General features: G+C 46.0%; 1 protein-coding gene across 1 annotated transcript in view; it reads left to right on the plus strand.

The window, feature by feature from the left end:
- The window catches only part of KLKB1 (kallikrein B1), a 136,423-nt gene that overhangs the window by 106,406 nt on the left and 5,464 nt on the right, over positions 1-24,553 (plus strand). Inside the window, exons 14-15 of the mRNA XM_077477356.1 lie at positions 6,404-6,543; positions 23,838-23,992. Of these exons, the coding sequence (XP_077333482.1) occupies positions 6,404-6,543; positions 23,838-23,992 (295 nt within the window). The remainder of the gene's footprint in view (positions 1-6,403; positions 6,544-23,837; positions 23,993-24,553) is intronic.

Raw genomic sequence — 24,553 nt, forward strand, 5'->3', positions numbered from 1 at the left:
CTTCCAGCCTGATACCTGACCCGGCCTGTTTGACGATCCAGTCTGCTAAGCTGATCCAGTTTGCTGAGCTCATCCTATCTGCTAAGCTGATCCAGTTTGCTGAGCTGATCCTACCTGCCAAGCCGTTCCAGTCTGCTAAGCTGATCTAGTTTGCTGAGCTGATCCTACCTGCCAAGCTGTTCCAGTCTGCTAAGCTGATCCAGGTTGCTGAGCTTATCCAGTCTGCTGAGTTGATCCTGTCTGCCAAGCTGTTCCTGTCTACTGAGCTGACTCAGTCTGTTCATCCCTTCTGGTCTGTTGATCCTGCCAGGCACCCGTGCCCCTCCTTACTCCTGTGTCTCCTGTTACCTTACCAGGGAACCGGTAGTGGGAGCCGTAAGAGAGGCCTCCCTCTGCAATTCGGGCTCAAAACCATTAGGTACGTGACACTAATTTTAATGTGTACATTTGTAACCTAGTATTTATGAATATGTAGATACATTTTGTATGCATTTATCTTTTTTGTATATGAATAAACTGTAACATTTTGATCAATGCATCCAATCGCGCGCCTTCCTACCAGGTTGGGGACAGGGTCTGGCTGTCATCTCGCAACCTTCAACTTCATGTTCCCTCACTGAAGTTTGCACCTGGGTTTATTGGGCCTTTTCCGTATTCTTCGTAGGATTGACCCAGTGGCTTACGCATTAGACCTTCCTTCTAACATGCGTATTTCAAATGTATTTCATGTCTCCTTATTAAACCTTTGGTCTACAACCGCTTTACCACTTCAGTGCTACATCCTCACCCTGTTGAGGTTGAGAATCATGAGGAGTATAAAGTACAGTCCATCGTTGACTCCCATAGGTTCCATGGGTGCATACAGTACCTGGTGCATTGGAAAGGGTATGGTCCAGAGGAAAGCCCTTGGGTCCCATCCTTAGATGTACATGCCACTGTCCTCCTCCGTGATTTCCATAGACGTTTTCTCCTCAAGCCTGGTGGTCCTCCAAGAGCGAGGGGTCATTGAGGAAGGGATACTGTCAGGGCTGGGTCTAGCCTTTCCTTCTCTGAGCTTGCCGCTCAGCTGTCGGCTAATTGCCAGCTCCTATCTCTCCACAGTGACTCACCTGTTGATGATCCTGCTTATTGGTTCTGCCTACTTAAGCCGTCCAGGCCAGATGATCTCTGCCTTCGCCTTGGTCACATCTCTAGAGGTGCTCTCCTGTGTTCCTGTTAGACTTGCTTGGCTGACATTCCTTCTGGCTCCCTGACGTTTTGGCTTGTCTGACTATCCGTTCCAGTTCCTGAACTCTATGTTTTGACTACATTTACTCTGTTTACCTTAATTTTATTATTATTATTGAACAAGTGTGATTTAACTGTACTTCTGTCTCAGTCTGATTCATGGTTTCTGACAGTGTTTACATTAAAGGGGTCTCAAACTGGCGGCCCTCCAGCTGTTGCGGTACTACAAGTCCCATCATGCCTTTGCCTGTGGGAGTCATGCTTGTAACTGTCAGCATTGGAATGCTTAATGGGACTTGTAGTTCCATAACAGCTGGAGGGCCACCAGTTTTTAGAGAATATGATGGAGGGATGCCAAGTCACTGCTGGGAGGGAGGAGCAGGGGAGCTGAGCTGCCTCAAAAAATGGCTTTAGACAACTTCTGTGCTTTTGTTCTGAACTTAGATGACTTTTTCCACAATGCTACAATGAAAGTGCATAGGTGAGTAAATGCTTGAGGTAAAACACATTTACTGTTAGTTAAAATGAATGTAAAATCTAACAATTAACTCATATTTTCTGTTAACTACTGTATACCTTTGAAAGCATGTTGTTATATCTGTTTCATAAGTGTAAAAAACAAACAAAAAACTGTTGATCCTGACAGAAATCCAGTTGATAACTTCCCGTACACTCCGCCTTTGCTGCACTGTTAACACTGTTTTCACTTCTCTCTGTGGACTACAGAAAACATCCTCTGTGTTATGGAGAAAAGGTTAGGGGAAGATATTCTGTAGTCCTAACACACTTCCTCTCCTGGAGTGACAACTGACAATGCTGCTCTTGCATATATATAGTATAGGAGTCGGTAGGGACTGGAAGTATGTTGGCAGGATCATTAAGTTAAATAAAGGAAAAAAAACTTAAAATTATAAAATGTGTGCATCCACCACATCTAAGGACTGGTAAGCTACAATATGTTAGATTTTCGTTCGGTTTAGATATGCTTTTGGGATATGAGAACACTAAAGTCCATAGCCTTATTAGTGGTTTACTTTAAAGAAAAACTTCTAACAATGTAGGTTAATTAATCTGAGTATTTTGCAGAAAATAATACATAAGCAAAGGTCATCTTGAGTATCTTGAGTAAAAACTGAAAGCAAAAATGTTTAGTAGATTTAGACATATGGACAGCTAAAGGCAAGCATTCCACTCTTCTCTCAAGCCTTCCCCTTGGTGCTTTGATGTAGTATTACCAAGCTGATCAATAGGGAGGATCAGGTAAGGGTAAATAATTGGCTCAAAGTCCACTTTTATAGGGAAAAGTTGAGATCTACATATATATTTAGCAGGCTTTAGGTTTGGATATACTGATTGTCTTGACATGTGGTTTTCAATGACAATGATCACTGGTTGGGTTATGCTACAGAGGCAATATGAAATTACCATTACAACAGCTGTAAGTGATTTTGAAAACCTGACTCCCCCTCCCTTTTGTACCAGTAGGAGATTGCCAAAAAATGAGGCAGTCTCAGCAACATTTTCCTGGGCTATCACTCGGGTCGTCTTTACCACGGGGCAAAAAAGGGCATCTGCCCAGGGCCCTGTCGTTGTTGGGGTGGGCCCCTGAACTGCCCACTCCTTGAGCCCCATGCTGCCCAACAGAGTTCGGTCACCTCCGGTGCTGGTCGCATGCTGGCTACTCACTACTGTCACTGTGTATGTGTATTTCCAAGTGACAGCGCTCCTCTTTTCCAGCGGCTGCTCTATCATCCCCCAGGTATACACATTGATCTATGAGAGCAGAGGAGGAAGGGGGCACAGGGGAAGCTGCTTCTGAGACTGGCAGGTTGCACAGACATCAGTGGACAACATGCTGTGAGTAGTATTTGGGACAGAGGAAAATTCTGTACTGGAATCTGGGGGGGGGGGGGATTCAACTCACACCTCCACAGAACACACGAGGAGAGAGAGGGGAGGAGGATTCTGTCAGCTTTGGAGGCACTGAAGTAGAGTAAGATATGTGTCAAACCTTAAGAGATGGTTTTCAGTCCCCAGAAACCTTGGGAGTAGTACATGGCTTGGGAGGAGGCGGTTCCAGATACTGTAATCATCAGTGACCCCGAGGACTCTGCAAACTTGCGCTGCATGGGCTTCCATATTCTTCAAAGCCTGTGAAAGGACCCGAGAATATATGGTATCAAGGAGAAGGATCATTATCAGTTGGCAACCCTCTTTGACCACCAATTCAAGGGGAAAGTCTCGGAATTAATCCTGGCCTCACAGAGGAAGTACAGGTTGAAATATCTTGAGGACACCTTAAAGAGATTATGTAATACCTTTCCAGACTCTGGTAGGTTGCAATCTCATGGAAAAGGTATTTTTGTGGCTTCTGTTTGTCAAAGGAGCAGCGGTGGAGAAGGGGCCCACCTAAGTAATACCCAGTACCCAGTACCCAGGGCTGTCAGCTTCAAGATCTCATTGGCAGTGTCTGCATCATATGGTGGAGGCTTATCTAGGGGCAAAAACAGAAATGAGAATAAACCACTGGAAAGAAATTGCCCAGTATGCAATTGAACTGCTGGGCTGCCATACATCCAGCATGATTTCCAAATGGGCATTCAGTGCTACCAGAGGTTTTGTGACAGATATAAAAGTGCATCTGTTCACTGACTCTGTTGACCAGCTGACATTTGTCAAAATGAATAAGTCCTGGATTAGCAGCAGCTATCAAGCCCACGATGCCAATGCTGCGGATTAAGTGTTTTGGGGATCTCAAATCTCTGCAAGACTGTCTAGGCAGCCTAGCTTTGTGGGTGTTGATTTTATAATGAAGTAATGTTTTGGTATAGGTTTCATGGGAACAATTAACACTCAAAGATCAGTTTTTCTGCACCTGTTTGACAGGTGCATCACATTTTTTTTTTTTTACAGCAAGACCAATTCTTGCTTTCGTCAAGAGTACCTCTATAGGATTACGGTGTGAAGGCACCACAAACACCCAAAGACTAATTTTTCCGCAACTGTTTGACCCGGGCATATAATTTCAATTTTTACAGCAAGGCCTATTCTAACTTTCATAAAGAGTACCTCCACAGGGTTACATTGTGAAGGCAATGCCCAAACCCAAAGCCCAATTTTTCCACATCTGTTACTTCTATCCAAAGTTTGTGAAAGAGACAACGGGCTTTATCAAAAACAATTGTTAAACTTGCTTCTTCACATGAGGCTTGCTCACTGTGGTGCAAAACTGTGTTATTTCCATCAAAAGTTTGCCAAAGAAACACCAGAAATTATCCAAAAAATCTCTAAACTTGTTCCGAGTGCACTAAATTGTGGCCTCAGCATACAGACTGGCTCCCCATGCTGTTAATAAAGAAAGCTTGCAGGGAAAATGAATTTAAATGTCATTTTTTTTTTCTTTATAAATGTCAGTTTTGCAATAGCAGGTTCTATAAAGGGTAGAGATCCATCGCTTTACAGGCAGAATAAGGGAACCCCCAGGCAATATATTTAAAGGAATTTTTCATTTTTATTGTTTCACTTTAAGCATCATTAACATCACTAGTCCTTTTAAAAACTATATTTTAAAAGGTTGGGTCCCATATACTTTAATAGGGTTCGCCATTCAGGTCTGAACTTATGCAATCTTCGAGAGTTCTAGCGCGAACAGATCCAGGGGTTGTTTGGCACATCTCTAGTTATCAAAACTGACTGTGGCAGATAGCAGGCGGTGAATCCTGCCATAGTTAGTGGCCACCAGCAATGTGAGTACATACATGCTGCTGACTGGCAAGTGACAAAAAAAGCAGTAGCGCAAGCCCCCTTTTTGCTCCTAAAAGCCACGCTCTTCCCACATATGCAATTTATATCTTCCAGTCCTTGTTCTATAACCCCATCTAGTCATATTCTCTTCCACAGGCCCATTTCATTCCCCATTTTTAACTTTTAGCAACTAGTGCAGCTTCTTTCCTCTCATGTCCTAACCTTTCCTGTTTGACCGTGCACAATGAAGTGGAAGGTATTGGTGTGGAAAGCAGTTTGCCCTGTAGGCTTTCAATCCACTACTGTCTCTGTTGGAAGATGGAATGAATTAAACTTTCTAGCACTGGTACAGTGGTAATCCTTATAATATTATAAAGTAGCAAATGTGACATTCACCAAATATTCACTGCAATTTACTCTTGCAGGTGTATGTGCATTCAATTACAGGAAATGATTAACTGTGAATGTTTGGTGTATGCCACATTCACTGTTTTTTTATTTTATTTACCCCATAGCATATATTAACATAGAGTGGATGTCATTAGACTGCTGTCAGGTCACATTACTGCACATAAGGGCTAGCTTTATACAAAACTGGACCATCCCATGCACTTTAGTACACTCAGCACATATCAATATACTCAACCGATACAGTACACTGACCACTTAACCCATCATTTCTCTTAGGCCGCGTACACACGTGGGGACTGTTCGCCCAACTTTGTCCGTCAAACAGTTTCGGCAAACAGTCAGCTCAAAATTAGCATGGACGGACATGCCCACACACGACGAACGAACAGTTTGCTGAAACCGTGCGCGATGACGTGAACGGCACGTACGACGGGACGAAAAATACGACGTCCTATACACTGCATTATAACTTTCGGCGTGTAAATCCTTTCTGAGCATGCGCGGAACTTAGTTTGACGAACAAGCCTACACACGGGCGGACTGTTCGCTCAAACAAGGTTTCAGCGGACAGTTTTACGGAATTTCCGAAAAACCTTGTTCGTCAAACTGTCCGCTGAAACTGTCCGCTGAAAGCCCACACACGAGCGGACTGTCCGCCCAAACACTGTTCAGCGGACAAAGTTGGGCGAACAGTCCGCCCGTGTGTACGCGGCCTTACTTAACTCAGAGGTCCCATCAGTGCATCAATAGGTTGTCCCTGTTAAGACAGCAAATCTGCTCCTCTGGTCAGCTGCCTAATGTTCCCTTGGCTTTCTTTGATGGATCTGGTGCCAGGTACTGAACACAGAGCATTTAATACTGGTTTGGGAAACATGGGGAAAGATCCCTTGTTTGTGTCTTCTTCCTACCTTTGGTTAGAAAGCATTAGTGCATTTATCTATTTATATGCTCTTACTGCTGTCTTTTGTAAATCTGTTAATTTACAAAATCATTTATCAACCTTTTCTTCAATAATGCTCAGGTACTACTGCAGATGTGTTGCAGGAAGCAGAGGTTCCACTGAAGACAAGTATGGAATGTCAAAAAAGCTATTTAGATGTAAAACTAACTGAAAAGAATATTTGTGCAGGATACGAACAGGGCATCATTGATTCATGTAAGGTGAGTTTATAATATAGGCTTAAAATACCTTGCTATGTGTAAAAGTACTATCTAAAAGTATTAAAAAAAAAGTTATTAAAATAAAAAAATGCTGCCGCTATAAAGTGCAGACATATCTCTGGTCATAGTCAAATCATGTCTTGTTCTGTAAGGGCAGACTATTTGGGTATTATTGGAGTTTGCTGTTAAGTTCAGCCCCACAGTTATTTATTATGATCCACAACTTGTTGGTCCATAGGAATGTATGAGAGGCAGAAAGGGATGGGCAAGCTTTGGCAACATGTGTAAGGCTCACCGCAGGGTAAGCCTGTATTTGTAGGAGGAGTCAGGCTGCATAAAGCCTGCCCTCCTCCACCTCCTCCTCGTTGGACGTCGGATCTCGTGTGGCTGACGTCACTTCCGGCGGGTTGGAGGAGGATGTCATTCCGCGGCTCGGGCGCTCATGGACGGGGGTGCTTTTGGCCCCCGCCGGATCCGTTTGTGGGCATCGGTGGTGGGGGGATGGTTCTCTCGCCGGCAGCTTCTGTCTGCACGGGGGATCCTTCCTCCCGCCCGCCTCCTTCTCTGGCTGCCTCTGCTGGAGGGGAGGGGGGGTGGGGGTTTCTGTCTCAGACTCCCCCTTGTCGTCCACCCGCCTCCTTCTCCCGCTGTGCCAGCCACAGGCTTCCCCCGTGTGGAGCTGCGGGGGGCGCTTCACCAGATGGTGGCTGTCTGCACGGGGGAGGCTTTCTCCCGGCCGCCTCGGCTACAGGGGAGGGAGGTTTCTTGTCCCAGGCTTTCCCCGGGTGATTCTGCGGGAAGCGCTTGTCCACTGGGGGGGGCTTGCACCGCCGATTCTCCTGGCGGGGGGAGGGGGAGGTTTTCGGCCGCGCCGGCTCCCCCTCCCCCCCCTCACATATGCTGTGCACCCGCCCACCCCTCCTCCCGTTGTTCACGTCGGGGGGAGGGGGGGGGTGTTTGGCCGCCGTCCGCTCCTCTCCTCGGGCTGTTTCCGGCTCCAGAGGGTGCTGCCCGCCCCTCCCCCCGGTGTTCATGCGGGGGGGGGGGGTGTTTGGCCGCCGTCCGCTCCTCTCCTCTGGCTGTTTCCGGCTCCGGAGGGTGCTGCCCGCCCCTCCTCCCGGTGTTCACGCCGGGGGGAGGGGGGTGTTTGGCCGCCGTCCGCTCCTCGGGCTGTTTCCGGCTCCAGAGGGTGCTGCCAGTCCGCTCCTCCCGGTGTTCACGCCGGGGGGAGGGGGGGTGTTCGGCCGCCCGTCTGTTTCTCTCCTCGGGCTGATCCGGCGCCATGAGGGGACTGCCCGCTCCTCCCGGTGTTCACGCCGGGAGGAGAGAGTGTTTGGCTGCCCGTCCGCTCCTCTCTTAAAAGTGCTTGTCCACTGGGGGGTTTGCACTCGCCGATTCTCCTGGCGGGGGGAGGGGGAGGCATTCGGCCGTGCCAGCTCCCCATCCCCCCCCCCCTCACATACGCAGTATCTCTCCTGGGGGGGAGGGGGAGGTGATCGGCCACCTCTCCTGGGGCAGATCCGGCTGCAGGGGTGGGGGGGGGCGGCATCTGCATGCTCATCCAACTCCATGAGGGAGCCGCCGGCTGGTGCATTCAGTTCTGGTAGGGGGGCTCCACGAAGAGGACACGCCGTCCGCCCGCTTCTCCCGCTGTTTCCACTGGGAGAGGGGGGGGTTTCGGCTGCCATCAACTTCCCTGTCCTGGCTCCACGTGGGGGAGCCCGCCCGCCTGCTTCTCCCGCCGGGAGAAGGGGGGTGGGTTTGGCTGCCATCCGCTCCTCTGTCCTGGGGGGGGGGGGTCTGGCTCCACGAGGGGGCCACCCACTTCTCCTGATTTCTGCCGGGGTGGGGGGTTCTTTCGGCTGCCGTCAGCTCCCCTGTCCAGGGTAGATCAGGCTCCACTTGGGGGCCACCCACCTGTTTCTCCCGGCTATCTCTGATATTGGGGCAGCTGGGGGGGGGGGATCCCAGGGACAGGCCTGCTCTTGTCAATGAGGATCAGTAAGGGCGAGACTCAGCCGCTACGCCTGAGCTCCACGTGGCGTGCCCTTCCCCCGCCTGAGCTCCACGTGGCGTGCCCTTCCCCCGCCTGAGCTCCACGTGGCGTGCCCTTCCCCCGCCTGAGCTCCACGTGGCGTGCCCTTCCCCCGCCTGAGCTCCACGTGGCGTGCCCTTCCCCCGCCTGAGCTCCACGTGGCGTGCCCTTCCCCCGCCTGAGCTCCACGTGGCCTGCCCCCGCCTGAGCTCCACGTTCTCGGGTTATTCACGGTTTTCTCATACAATATTTTACGTTCTGGTGCATTTTATGGTTTCCCATGCGTTTTCGGTCCCATACGTTCCGGTTTCAGGCCATTCACGTTCTCTTAGCGGTCACGTTCTTAAAGCATTTGCGTTTTCATGCATTTGCATTTTCTTGCAGTTGCGTTTGTCATGCATTTGCATCTTCGTGCAGTTGCGTTTTCATGCAGCTGCATCTTCTTGCAGTTGCGTTTCTTGCAGTTGCGTTTCTTGCAGTTGCGTTTCTTGCAGTTGCGTTTCTTGCAGTTGCGTTTTCTCAGGCAGTTGCGTTTTCTCAGGCAGTTGCGTTTTCTTAGGCAGTTGCGTTTTCTCAGGCAGTTGCAGCTTCTTGCAGTTGCGTTTCTCAAGCAGTTGCGTTTCTCAAGCAGTTGCGTTTCTCAAGCAGTTGCGTTTCTCAAGCAGTTGCATCTTCTTGCAGTTGCGTTTCTCAGGCAGTTGCATCTTCAGGCATTTGCGTTTCTTGCATTTGCGTTTCTTGCATTTGCGTTTCTTGCATTTGCGTTTCTTGCATTTGCGTTTCTTGCATTTGCGTTTTCATGCAGTTATGTTCTCGTTCATTTACATTCTCATGTAGTTATGTTCTCGTTTCGTTTTCCGTTCTCATTCGAGTTGACGTTCTCATGCTTGTTGGTTTCAAGCACGTTGTTTACTGTTCTTACGCAAATTTGTTTTTCATGCGTTTTGGGTCTCTCATGTGATTTACTTTTCTTATGAAGTTGTTGTTTCTCATGCAATTTTCGGTTTCTCATGCATTTGCGTTTCTCGTGCGTTCGCAGGTAGTTGGCGGTTCTTAAACGACGTACAGTTCTTACGCATTTATGGTTCTCAGGCATGTTAAAATTCTCAGGCAATTTACGTGTCTCACGCAACTTCTTGCGTTTCCCGTGTTTCTGACGTTTCCCCATGTTGTTATAGCATTTTCTTACATTTCCCGTGGTTCTGACGTTTTCCCGTGGTACAGTTGACGGTTCATGCAACTACGGTTTCTCATGCTTTTTTATGGTTTGCTTTCCAGCGTTATGCGTTTTCGTTTCATGTTTTTGGCATTTCATGTTTTGCGGTCTCATGCAGTTATGTCCTCGTTTCATTTTACGTTCTCATGCACTCATGTCCTCGTTTCGTTTTCACGTTCTCATGCACCCTTGTCCTCGTTTCGTTTTACGTTCTCATGCACTCATGTCCTCGTTTCGTTTTACGTTCTCATGCACCCATGTTCTTGTTTCATTTTAACATTCTCATACACTCATGTTCTCGTTTAGTTCACGTTCTCATGCATTTTATGTTCTCGTTTCGTTTTACGTTCTCATGCGATTATGTTCCCATTCGATTTGACGTGCTTATGCTTTGTTTTCACGCACGGTTCTCACTCGTTTTACATACAATTGCCGTTTTCTCATGCAATTCACGGTTTCCATGCAGTTGGTGTTTCTTGAAGTTACGGTTCTTACGCAATTTTGTTTTTCATGTGATTTAGGTCTCTCATGTGATTTACATATGAAGTTGGTGTTTCTCATACATTTGATGATTTCCATGTAATTTTACAGTTCTCATACAATTGCGTTCTCGTGTGTTTTTGCTGGCAGTTGACGGTTTTAAACGACTTGCAGTTCTTGCGCTTTTATGGTTCTCATAAATTTATGGTTATCAGGGTTTTACGTTTCTCATGCAATTCACGTATCGGATGCATTGTTCATGGCTGTTATTTACGTGATGCAACTTCTTGCGTTTCCCTTGTTTCTGACGTTTCCCCATGTTTTTCTAGCATTTTCTGACGTTTTTCCATGGTTTTGACGTATTCACATGTTTCCTTACGTGTTGTCCGGTGTTTCCTTCCGTATTTCCCATGTGCCGCACGTTTCATGTCTCATGCCTTTCATGTCATTACCCTTGTGTAGTTTCTTGATTCTCAGGCTTTTTTATGTTCCTCATGCTTGTTAGTGTCGGATGTATTGTACGTGTCTGAGGCTATTTACGTGTCTCATGCATTTTCTCGCGTTTCCCATGTTTCTTTTGTTTCTCGTGTTTTCTTGCCTTTTCTCGTGTTCTTACTTATTCCGATATGCCGCACGTTTGTGTCTTAGGCTTTTCTTTTCTCTTGTGTACCCCCCAGGGTTTTCTTTTATGTTTTTCATCAATTTGTGAAGCCTGCATTTCCTAGGCAGGTCGTGTTTTCTAGCAGCCGCTGTTCTTAAAACCGCTCACGGTGATCGGTTCACGCTTCTCATGTTTTCGTTCAGTCACGTTTCCTTATCGCAGGTTACGTTCTTGTCGCAGGTGTTTTTGTTTGATCACGATTCTCTCGCTAGTTGTGTTCCTGATCAGTTGGGTGCCATTCCTCACTATTTACTTTAATTTCCTAGCTGTGTCTCCGGCCAGGAGTTGTCCTGGGGTATGGAAGTTTGGTTAGTCAGTTTTCACTGATCCACGGTTTCTACTGGCTCAGGGGCTTTCGTGGATCATGGGGCCCGGGCTAGTATCTGTAGGCTCGGGTCTCAGAAGCGGGTTTCCAGTGACGCACTTTCTTGTCAGTTCCAGTTGTGGTGGATTGGTTTTCCATTTGGTTTGCACTGCAGCCTCGATCATTGGGTTTTGTTTTTAATTCCAGGAAAGCCCATGACACTGCTTGGCATGTTTCCAGGTTAGGTTTCCAGTCCTGATGGTGATACGTCCAGTTCCCTTTGCTTTTCTGTTTTTGTTTTAGTTTCCTTTTTGGCTCCTCCAGCTGGTATCAGCCTTCAGCACTTTCTGGGCGTATCCAGTTAAGTCCCAGCATTTTCATGTTGAATGATCTATCAGGTTGTTTTATTTTTTCGGCTTTTCCGTTTGAAGCCATCCGGGTCTCCAGCGGTGGGGACTCCCTGCTGTGCTTAGCTGGTTTTCCATGGTGGGTTTCATTTTATGACGTTCACGTACTCTCAGGATTTATCTTGTGTTGGTCGCTGGGTTGGGCTCAAGGGGGTGCGATAGCTGGCCTTGTGATTCCTGAAGCCAGGGGAGGGGCTACTGCCTTTCTTAGCGTTTCCTTTTCTGCGGCAAAGGCATAACTCATTTGCCACCACTCCAGGTTAGACGTTATTCACTGGGTCATCTGGTTGTTGAGCTTTCTTCCTACTGTGTTATTTTTTGGCCCCTTTAGGCATACTGACCACGTGACCTTTGGCACACTTCAGGTCTTTGTTTCCTTGTTGCTCTTTGTTCCTTTCCTCATCATCCACAGAGTGACTCTGAGTACAAGTGTAAGGCTCACCGCAGGGTAAGCCTGTATTTGTAGGAGGAGTCAGGCTGCATATAGCCTGCCCTCCTCCACCTCCTCCTCGTTGGACGTCGGATCTCGTGCCCCACCCACCCATTCCCTTTTTTCTTTTAATTTCTTTCTTTACATTTCATACTTGGGTATGCCCCCTTTAGGCATACTGACCACGTGACCTTTGGCACACTTCAGGTCTTTGTTTCCTTGTTGCTCTTTGTTCCTTTCCTCATCATCCACAGAGTGACTCTGAGTACAAATGAAAATGCTGATCTTTTGTCTGTCAGAATAGCCCAGGATTTGGCTGTGACAGAAGGGTTTGCGAACATGCTGTGGGTATTTGCTGGCTTGTTTATGTGTCTGCACTTTATACCTGCATTTTTTTTTTGTATTATTCTCAAGAATGATTTTCTTTCAGCATAGATCCATTTTCTATTTTACCTTGCAAAAGACTCAAACCCCTAAAAGATGCAGGTGCAAATGCTTTAGGAGTTAGGCTTTTAGGTCTCCATAACAAAAAGCCCCTCTCTCTTGGGGTCCCCTGCATCTTGCTGAAAAGGCTCTTAGCCTGAAAATCTTCCTAGTGTAGCACCCTCTAGTGTGCTAGAATGTTAATGTAGTTCGTAGTGCAGGAAAATGTTATCTTGGCTGAGGGCCAAGCCTGGGGTTTGAATATGGGTCAGGGTTTAGTGGTTCAGGGCTGGGTGACTCATCCTAGCAGTTTCTCTGGTGCCTCCTCCTGTTTGTTGGGACATTAGAGAATGTTATGGATATAGTGGGAGGAAGCTAGGAGGAGCTGCTTGGAATATTTATGAGGGCCAATCACCAGTGAAGGGCTGACAGGGGGCAAGCCACCTCATAAAAAATAGGAATGAGTCATGCCAGGGAGGGGCAGTCAGTGGTAGATGGAGTGCTGAGGAGGCCCTTGAGGGTTCCCCTTAGTGTGGTGGCATGGAGGCACGAGAGCAAGGAAAGAGGATAGCAGAAGTCGGTCAGCACTGACTTGGAAATTCCACTATACTCGTAATCCATGTCTCCTGTGCTAAAAAAGCGCCCTTTCAGCCTTTTTGTATAATGCATCTTAGTAAACCCCTGTTTTCTGAGTAAAAAAAAACATGACCACCATCCTTACAGCCTTATCTCCACAGGTTGACTTCCTTCTGGAGACTCTGTGTTTTGTTTTATAGTACCTAACAATAGAGGCTTGATAGCTTCACAATCGGCCAATCAAGCACAGGCATTCCTACAAATCTTAACTAATGAACAATGACTAGGGAAAGGTCTGGGTGTGTCTGTGCAGGGGCAGTGTGTATGATTTCCCACCCCCTGTTTCTGTAAGCCATCATCTTCAGCTAGACAAAGAAAAACACACGGCTGGCCTTGAAATCATGAACGCTGTCCGCGACCATAACGCACCCAAAGACTCCCGTTTTTTACCGTTTGCGTGAATCCTTATTCTGCATTGTTCAGAGAACAAGGCATTCCCAGATAATACTACCATTCCTGAGGATGGGAGATTATCTGCAGGAACACACCATACCATAGCCTCTCTGTGTACTGATCAGACACACACGAGTGTACATCCCCCATAACCGATAATGTCTTGCAGAGTAAATATACCCCCCCCCCCCGATGATCGTCTGTGCATTGCACAGAAGCCCTTTTCTTGCATATCCACAGTCTGCAAATACTTCTTTACATCTTAAGCCGCGTACACACGTAGCCGTCTGTCCGACGTACTTAGTCTGGCGGACTTCCCGCCAGACTGTCCGTCGGACTTTTCGAACAGGCTACTTGCCCACACACGGCACTTTTTCAGCGGACTAATACGGCGTACTAAGTCCGCCGTACTATCCGCCCTACTTTTGAAATGAACGGACTCGCCCACACACGCGGAGGAAAGTCCGCTCATTTCGAGCGCGTCTCCAGGTAGGCGGGGCCCGCGAAGGATACGTCGCTGGCCCCGCCGCCTGGTATAGACTTTAAGGGGAACCCCAACGCCGAAAAAAATCGGCGTGGGGGTCCCCCAGGTCCACATCAGACCCTTCCGAGCACTCTACCCGGCCGGCCAGAAAAGGGGGGGACGAGCGAGCGCTCCCCCCTCCTGAGTCGCACCAGGCCGCGTGCCCTCAACATGGGGGGTGCCTTGGGGAAGGGGGGGGTGCGCGGCCCCCCCACCCCAAAGCACCTTGTCCCCATGTTGATGAGGACAAGGGCCTCTTCCCGACAACCCTGGCCGTTGGTTGTCGGGGTCTGCGGGCGGGGGGCTTATTGGAATCCGGGAGCCCCCTTTAATAAGGGGGCCGCGGATACCGGCCCCCCACCCTATGTGAATGAGTATGGGGTACAATCTACCCCTACCCATTATTATTATTAAATCATAGTGTAGCGCTAGAGAAGACAAACAAAAGTAACCTAATACATGACGATACGTGATCATACAATGTTTAACCAAACATTAAACACAAAAATCATAAAATGTGCAAAAAATACACCTTAAGTGCATAATTCATAAGTGTATATAGTAATACAAAAAAGTCCAAGGTAAGGATAAGAGTCTCTATATAAATGTTGATCCAATCCAAACGTGAGATAAAGGTCACCATCCACCTTCTTTAAATGAGACTAACATGCAGACACCATGTGGTATTCCCGTCACCTTTTAAGATAGAGGCTTACCAGATGTAATGGATCCAAACGAATGTACATTCGAAGGATCACAAAGGCTTGTGCACTCGTATGCGAGCTTTCAAAAGCAAATTTTCCAGGGAAGTAACGAATCAAACTAATCCATTCAGGTGCCCAAGATAGTTGTTAAATCCTCAGCGGTAAAATCCAACTCAAATTGTTGAACCCATACAAAGAGAAATAAGGGCCACAATAGTGTAATTCCGTTTAAGAAAAAAATTTTATAAAAAAGGTAATGAACTTACATATAACCAAAGAATCAAGCGCTTATTCAATAAAAACAGTGCTACAGTAGGAGTCCCGACGCGTTTCGTCCTCCAAAGATGTCATCTGGGGTAACACTCCACTGTAGCACACTTACTTTTATATCCAACCTTCCAATCTGGGCAAAAATTCCATCTGCCTGTGTCACCGCATATTACTTCCGGTTTAAGATGGCGCCCGGCGTGCGTTCCACGCCTCATTCTGATGTTATCACATAAATCTGCTAGCGATTTTATGTTATAACATATATCAAGTAAAACGATAAGTGAAACCAGCATTAACACGCCTAAATGGACGAAATAGTAAGACAATTGACGTTGTACCATAAACGTCATTTCCGGGTCATGGCTGAGGTGTTAACCAATGAAGTTAATAAACGTAGGTGTGGCTCCAATAATCACCTAACTATCCTATCCCGTCAACGAGGCCACACCCACCGGAAACGCCCAACACGAGAAACTCCTCTCATAGTGGGCGCATCACGGATTGGAGCGTGACGCTTCCGGCCAGCGATGCTGGAACGCACCGCACACAGGAAGCGCCACCACAGAAGGCGCATCCGACGCCGGAAGTGACGTAGAAGAAAATACGTCACTTCCAGTCACCAACGGAACGCATATAAACATACTCCGGAACGCACGGCTCAAACGGCTGTGCACTTATACACCCGCCCACTTCAAGGTGCAAGAAGTACTAAAAAGAATAGACTTTATACCAATCTCACTATGTATTAAATAAAAAGTAAAAAATCCACATATAAAAATTTATTGTATATACCGGATTTCACCTAACAAGTAATCCAGAAGTGCGTTCACCATACATTCTAAAGGACGTGAATATATCACCCCCAACTTAGAAGACTAATTATATAAAAAATAATTGTATAAAAAATACCAAACAGCTATGCACACAAACCAGCAATAGTATACTATATGCCGGTATGTGCATAATACCATATAGCGATGACATATAAGGCAGATAGAATTCTGTCCCAGGAATGATACAGCATGTAAATAAATAACAACCCTGAAAAAAATTTCATTTACATAAAAATTAAAAAAATATTAAAAATATAGAAAATTCAAAGCTGAAATGAAACATTGCCATTATACACATTAACCATCATTAATGAAAGCATTAATATCCCTCTCTACATTTAGACCAAATGGAGAGTAGGATCGAATCGTATATATCCAGTAGGTCTCTAATCTGGAAACACCCCGAGTCATGGCACCACCCCTCCAAGGGGGTGTGTATTTATCAATAGCCAAAAACTGGGTACCTGTAGGATCGCTGTTGTGACATTCCCTATAGTGTCTCGGAACAGTATGTTTGGAGACCTTACCCCTTATCAGGGCTATATGCTCCCCTACCCTAATCGCAAACGTTCTTGTTGTCCTCCCCACATATTGTTTGCCGCACGGGCAAGTGATCAAATACACTACGTACCTGGTGCTACAGGTACAGAATGATTTTATAGTGTGTGTTCTATTAGTTGTTGTTGATGTAAACTCAGTTGTTTTCTGTCTTCCGGCTATATTAAATTGGCACACACCACATTTTTTACAAGGATAAAAACCTGTTAAATTATGAAAAAATGATGGATGACAGGGTGGATTAATAACATTGGGAGCAATGCGGCTCCGTAAAGAGGGTGCACCCCTAAAGAGTACTTTCGCCCGCTCAGGTAACCTAGAACTGAGAACTGGATCACTTCTCAACACATCCCAATGTCTGTTTATAATGGTCTTGATTTGTTTGTGCTGTACTGAAAAAGATGTAAGCATAGACCATCTATAGGTATCATCAGATTCTTGGCGTAATTTCTCAGCAACGAGGCTTTCCCTGTTAGTATCGATAACTTTCTGTATCTCTACATCAAGAACCTTAGCATCATATCCTTTATCCTCAAATTTTTGTTTAAGGGTTTCTGCCTGTGTCCTAAACATATCCAGGTCCGTGTAGTTCCTCCGCAGTCGTAAGAACTGGCTGCGTGGTATCGAACTCAACCATGATCTATGATGACAGCTATCGAGGGGAATAAAGCTATTCCTGTCCGTCGGTTTAAAGTGCGTTTTAAACACAAATTTATTATCTATTAACTCTATCTCTAAATCAAGAAAGTTAATCCTAGAGAAACTCATTTCAAACGATAGTGAAATGCCCCTGTCATTACAGTTCAAATTCTTAAAAAATTCAGTCAACGAATCCGGTGAACCACTCCATAGGAGGAGGATGTCGTCTATATACCTGGCCCACAGGACCAAAGAAGGGTTCCGTTGGGCATAGACGACATCCTCCTCCCACTTGGCCATAAATAAGTTAGCAAGACTAGGGGCAAACTTTGCCCCCATTGCCACACCACGTTGTTGTAAATAATGCTTATCGTTAAACCAAAAATAGTTGTGTTCCATGGCAAATTCCAAAAGTTCTATGAGGTAGTCACATTGAAATGACGCCAGAGAGTCCTCAAGATCCAGAAAATGCCGGACGGCCTCTATACCCATCCCTTGAGGTATGCAAGTATAGAGGGACGCTACATCAGCTGTAGCCATAATACATTGCTCATGAAGCACTATGTCTTCAAGTCTCCTAATTGTAGCACCAGTATCTTTAAGATAAGAGGGTTTTTTTTTAACAAGGGGTTGCAAATAAAAATCTATATACCGGCCTATACGTGAAGTGACCGAATTAATGCCACTCACTATGGGCCTACCAGGGGGGCTCACCAGATCTTTATGGATCTTCGGTAAATAGTAGATTACGGGAATTCGTGGGGAAATAGGAACCAAAAAATGTTTTTCTTTATTATTCAAAATTTTTAAATCATAGCCTCTATTAATAAGATCCTTAAGTTGTTTTTTATATACATTCGTAGGATTATTGGGAAGTTGCTTATAGGTTCCTGGTTCACCTAGAATCCTATGCATTTCAATTTCGTACTGTTCCCTATCTAAAATCACAACACCCCCACCCTTATCCGCTGGACGTATAACGACGTCTTTTTGTTCACATAAAGATTTAAAACCAATTGTTGAAAAAGTGGTTCTATTATTACATTTAGTAGGTAGTCTATCCAGATCCTTTAATACTAAATCCTTGAATATTCTTACAGCTGGAACAGTGGGTACAGGGGGTACAAATAAAGACGGGTTGGCTAACCCTGAATGTACGGTTCCCGATGTGGCCGCTAAATAATCTGTTCTAAAGGGATTGGTTGTCAAATACCGCTGAATATTAATCTTTCTAATAAATTTGTGTATATCTATAAAAGTATTGAATTTATTAAGTGGTTTAGGGGGTGCATACTTTAATCCCTTATCAAGTACTGACAGTTCAGCATGAGAGAAGGTTTTCTTGCTTAAATTAAACACACCCTGTCCTACTAGACCCGCCTTCTTTTTCCTCCTTTGTAATCGTTCTCCTACCCCTACCCATTCACCTGTAAAATAAAGTACAAAAAAAACACAACACACAAGATAAAATAGTTTATTGCACAGCTCCGGGGGTCTTCCGTCTTCGGGGGTCTTCTCGCCGGACTCCTCCGCTATCTTCTTGTAGCTCTTTTGCTAGCGGAGGAGCCCGGCTTTCTTCCTCGCCGCAGCCTCTTCTTCCGACTTCGGGGGTCTTGTCCCCCTCTTCGGTTCTTCTGCCGGTCCACCGCGCCTTCTTCTAGCTCTTTTACAGGCGGTGGCCCGGTCTTCTGTCGCCGCCGCCGCCGCCTTCCGTTCTTCTGTTCTTCTCTTCTTCTTCAGATGTTGCCTCGCCGAGTCCTCCGCTCACAATGACGGGGACCGGGCACGCGGCGACTTATATAGGGACAAGGGGTGGGGTCTTCGGTGGATGTCACATAGGTTGATGTCACATGGCGACAGTCCCAGCATCCTCTGGGACTGTGACATCGCAAGGGGGCGGGGTCACCATGTGACATCAACCCATGTGACATCCACCGAAGACCCCGCCCCTTGTCCCTATATAAGTCGCCGCGTGCCCGGTCCCCGTCATTGTGAGCGGAGGACTCGGCGAGGCAACATCTGAAGAAGAAGAAGAAGAAGAGAAGAACAGAAGAGCGGAAGGCGTCGGCGGCGGCGACAGAAGACCGGGCCACCGCCTGTAAAAGAGCTAATAGAAGAAGGCGCGGTGGCCCGGAAGAAGAACCGAAGAGGGGGACAAGACCCCCTAGGTCAGAAGAAGAGGGCGACGGCGAGGAAGAAAGCCGGGCTCCTCCGCTAGTAAAAGAGCTACAAGAAGATAGTGGAGGAGTCCGGCGAGAAGACCCCCGAAGATGGAAGACCCCCGGAGCTGTGCAATAAACTATTTTATCTTGTGTGTTGTGTTTTTTTTGTACTTTATTTTACAGGTGAATGGGTAGGGGTACATTGTACCCCATACTCATTCACATAGGGTGGGGGGCCGGTATCCGGGGCCCCCTTATTAAAGGGGGCTCCCGGATTCCGATAAGCCCCCCGCCCACAGACCCTGACAACCAACGGCCAGGGTTGTCGGGAAGAGGCCCTTGTCCTCATCAACATGGGGACAAGGTGCTTTGGGGTGGGGGGGGCGCGCCGGCCCCCCCTTTCCCAAGGCACCCCCCCATGTTGAGGGCACGCGGCCTGGTACGGCTCAGGAGGGGGGGGCGCTCGCTCATCCCCCCCTTTCCTGGCCGGCCAGCTAGCGTGCTCGGACAAGGGTCTGATGTGGACCTGGGGGGACCCCACGCCGATTTTTTTCAGCGTTGGGGTTCCCCTTTAAGTCCATACCAGGCGGCGGGGCCAGCGACGTCTCCTTCGCGGGCCCCGCCTACCTGGAGACCTGCTCGAAATGAGCGGACTTTTCTCCGGGCGGGAAAAGTCCTCTCATTTCAAAAGTACGGCGGATTGGCATACACACGGCCGGATTGTCTGCCGAAATGCGAGTCCGGCGGGAAGATTGGAGTGTAAAACTACTTTCTAAGTACGCCGTACTTTCGGGTCAAAAAAGTATGCCGAAGGCTACACACGGGGGGATTGTTTGGCGGACTTCAGTTTGCCGGACTTTTCCACCCGCTTGTTTGATCGTGTGTACGCGGCATTACAGGAAGCTTTTCACTAACACTATGGGTCTCAACTGGTGTCAGTCTGTCACTACCAAAATGGCTCTCAACTGGTGTTGGTTAGTCTTTAGAGTGGGCTGCAGGAGAACACTGGGAGACACTGTGACAATACATATTAAATGCATCTTAATAAAATTTCCACAACAGCACATCTGGGAGATCTCCTGAGAGTCAGCTAGGTGGGCTGGTGAGTGTCAGTCTGGAGGGCTGTGGAGAGATGTTAGCCTGGAGGGCTTGTGAAAGGGGAAGCTGCAGCCAAGTGGGCTGGCAGTGCCTGAAGAGGTGGTGCTAGGATCAGTAGCCACAGGAGTAACACTAGCTGGATACTGAAATTCTGCTACACAACTAAGGGGTCTTGAATTCCTGCCTGTAGAGGGCCATTACTTCACCTAAGTGACTGTCAGGTACTCTCAGTATTCCAGCTAAGTTCTGAAAGCAAGTGTGTGCTGTAGTGAAGAAGAGCTGTATACAGAGGCTGTATATAGGATAAGTTGTTGTTGAAGTCAAGTGGGCATCCCATAACCTTCCCATCAGTATATCCAAGTTATTACCTTCAATAAAACAACAAAAAAGTCACAGACTGTTCTCTGTGCCTGTGAAGATTTATTGTGCCTGACTGAGCAGGGTGGGGGATCCCATTCTACTTGTGGCTCCTCAGGGGGTGCAATACACTAGGTTTTGTTTTTATTGAACTGCTTTACTGACCTGTAATGCACCAAAGTTGCCTCCAAAAACTGGGGTTGATATACCATTTGCCTCTGGGATTTATGAGAACATTTATTCTAGATGTAGAATGGATAGGTGCTGTGAGCTCTGCCATTTCCATGTAGACCTGAACATGGCTCATTTCTATTTAGCTGTCAACTACTTACTTGGCCAGTATGGGGGGCCCAAAAATTGGTCTCTCACAGGGGCTTCTTGGTGTTTCTATCTGACACTGCTCTAAACATATCAACTGTACAATGTCTCAGTAAAGGGCTCAAAAAAGAGAAGCACATTTTTTAAGCTTGTCCCTTGTGATATGCCATTTTACATAAACATGCTCAGAGTCAAGGTGAACAGGCCATCGAATGGTTGCATAAAAACTAGCCTCCAGTAATTGGCATATTTGTCTTTCAGATACCTCTTTGTTGTATTGACATTCATCGAAATTAGTTTAATTTGTCCTTGAGTTTCTTTGAACTGTTTCTGACTTGCTTAAAGCAGGGTTGGACTGGGATTAAAAACCAGCCCTGGAAATGATTTCATACTAGCCCCATAGCATTATTATACCAGCCCAGCAGCATAAAGTCATTATTTTCTTGTTCATAAAAGGGAAAACCATTCATTTTAAAGCACATGTATTATATATAAGACAAATATGAAAGCTTTAAAATATATAGCAAATGTGGTAACAGTGGAGCAATCTTCCAGAACAATCCACATATTGCTATAGTGATATATTGCCAAAATAATGAATAATCTTTATATCAATGCCCCGTCACATTGTATTCGCTCCCCTCTCAGACTGATCTGGCAGCGCTGTCACTGACCTCCTCTCAGGTGCAACGTGCAGGGCTCAGTCAGCTGGCTCCAGCTTGGTGGCTCTGGTTATATCCTATAGTCTCTTCTCCACATGTCTAATTTCTCCCATGACCCCCATCCCGGTGGCACTCCCACTCTTGACTCCCCTCCAGACCCCCCCTCAGAGACTACAGACATGATAAAAGCCTAGAGATGGTCCGAGGTTGCGGAAATGATATAAGAGATGGTTAGAGGCTATGGACATGGTACAGGAGATGGTCAGATGCTGCAGACATGGAACAGAAGATGTCAGAGGCTGCAGACATGCCGCAGGAGGTGGGACTTTGTATGACAGCAGCCGCCAGGTAATAAATTCAAATTCATGCTGTGTCACAGTGGGAAATCTTGGGTCTGTGTGATTCGGTGGCACTGGTCTCCCTCTCCAAGGCAGCTTCACACGCAGCCACCCCTGCCTTGCAGACCCATGGTAGGGCCGGCCCTGGGCACCCTCCCTCTGCCTCAGTTTGCGTTCCTGAGCGCAGTGCACCCTGTGCACCCGCTCAGGATCGGCCCTGGCGGCAGCCACAGCTCAAAGCGGCCCCAGGGCAGGCGGCCTACAGAGAAATTACCTACTATCATGGTAGTCCAGTCCAGTCCTGGCTTAAAGATTTGCATTGTTTTGAATGGCCTTTACATTCATATTGTCTTATTAAGTGAAGGAAAACAGCACACAAATAAGCCTGTGTATACAAGCTCTGAAGAGTGGCATAGGTAATGTAGAAAACATTTACATAATGCTCAGTAATATTAATTTGGGATGACAGTAGTTGACAGTCAGACAGAGATTAGCTAAAATTGCATACAGGTCACCAAGTACCTTTAATGCATTATGGTATTGGTAAGAAAAAACGTGAGAAAAAGTACATACTAATCGCACATTCCCTACAGTTTTTATGGCCTGTTTTATTCTGCATTCATAATAAGAATTCTAAATTCAGTAATAGAAAACTTCCACTGCATTTAGGCACATTTTCTGTCCTGTCCAACTGTGTCCTTTATTCATCGGCATCATCAAATTCACATTTAGATGACGCAGACTACAGCATACATGTAGAATTACTCGGTCATGTATTAACATAGTTTTCATACCAAGTTAGCCATGGGGCCCATATTTATTTTTGAAGAAGGTATGTTTAAAGACCGACCTTTGATTGTTGTTCAGTCATGTCCGACTCTTCATGAGCTCAAAGACTATAGTGCGCCAGGCTTTTCTGTCCTTCACTGCCTCCCGAAGCTTGCTTAACTTCATGTACATTGTTTTGATGATGCTATCTATCCATCTTGTTTTCTGTAATCCTCCTTTTCCCTTCCATGTTTCCCAGCATCAGGGTCTTTTTCAATGAGTCCTTTGATTACTTGCTGCAAAATTATCAATTTTGAAATTAGATTTATCTGCTTTGTTTTTTTGCTCCCTATGAAAATGCTAATTGTCTGACTGTCATTGAAAGTATTGAAGCTATTGGATTACCATGACAGCAAGGGAAATTTTCAAAAGAATGGTTCACCAATGACAGTTTACAGCAGGGATATGCAATTAGCGGAGCTCCAGCTGTTGCAAGTACAAGTCCCTTCATTCCCCTGCCTTTGGGTGTCATGCTTGTGGCTGTCAGAGTCTTGCTATGCCTTATGGGACTTGTAGTTCTGCAACAGCTGGAGGTCCGTTAATTGCATATCCCTGGTTTACAGACTTCTCAGTACAGGTTCTTTTATTTTTTTTGTCCATCTTTTATAAGCCACAACACCCATTTAGTGTCAATAGGCTCATTCATGTGCTGGGTTACTATAACCTCTAAAGATGAAATGTTCCAGTTGGTAGCGTGTGTGTCTCTCCTTCCTGCCCAACCCAAGAAGTCAACATTAAGGTGTTGCAGCTGGCCTCTTTAATTACTAGTTTATTGTACATTATAAAAAAATTCAAGGGGAATCTATCACTGTCATTTGGCTTTGTAATGCTCATAGTTAATGGGTAGAATTGGATATTTGGGGAAAATATTTTGTCACTTAAATCCCTGAGAGATATAGTTATTCAGGATGTGATTCAACTTCGCAACAATTGCAAAATTTTAATTTCAGGTGGAGCTGGTCTTTAAACTCTCATGTGTTCATCATAGTCTATGATAATTCTATACATTTATTTTTTAGGGGGACTCTGGTGGACCATTGGCATGTAAAGTTGACAAGACATGGTATTTAATTGGCATTACCAGCTGGGGAGAAGGATGTGCCCGACCAGACAAGCCAGGCGTTTACACAAAGGTCACGGAGTACATATACTGGATTGTAGAACAGACGAAAATGTAAGTATTTTATGTTATTATCCTTCCCTCATTTACTAAAATCTATATAGTTTTCACATGATGGGTCACAGTGGTCAGTGATTAAAGTTATTCTCATTTTACAGTTTTCTACCAAACCCTTTCAATACTGATCTTGTTGATTTATCCCCGTGTTAAAACTGTGCCACTTTTCAACTTGCTGTGAACTCAAATGGTGATTGATTTTCTATGAGAAATCAAATAATAAACTTGTCATAGCTTTTTCAGCAAACATCTTCAGTAATATGGATGAATAACTAAAACAAAAAGTTTTACATAGAGTATGGGGGATTTCAACCTCTGTCAGTTTTTTTATTTCTTGCCAAACTTTTTGCCAACAGATGTCTTTTTCTTCAACAATCAGTAAACAATCAATTTAATGAAAATAGAGTCCAATTTTCGGAAAGCCTTGACGAGGTGGGGTTCTTCTTAACCCTTGAACACAAGTTGGCTCTTTTTATGCTGTGCTATCCTATTTATGAATTAAAACATTATCTTTTGGATTCTAAAATCAGTGCTTTGATGTCATCATTCATTACTTTC

Source organism: Lithobates pipiens, unplaced genomic scaffold, assembly GCF_037356315.1.
Source record: "Lithobates pipiens isolate NorthernLeopardFrog02 unplaced genomic scaffold, aLitPip1_a1.2 Scaffold_13, whole genome shotgun sequence".
NCBI lineage: Eukaryota > Metazoa > Chordata > Amphibia > Anura > Ranidae > Lithobates > Lithobates pipiens.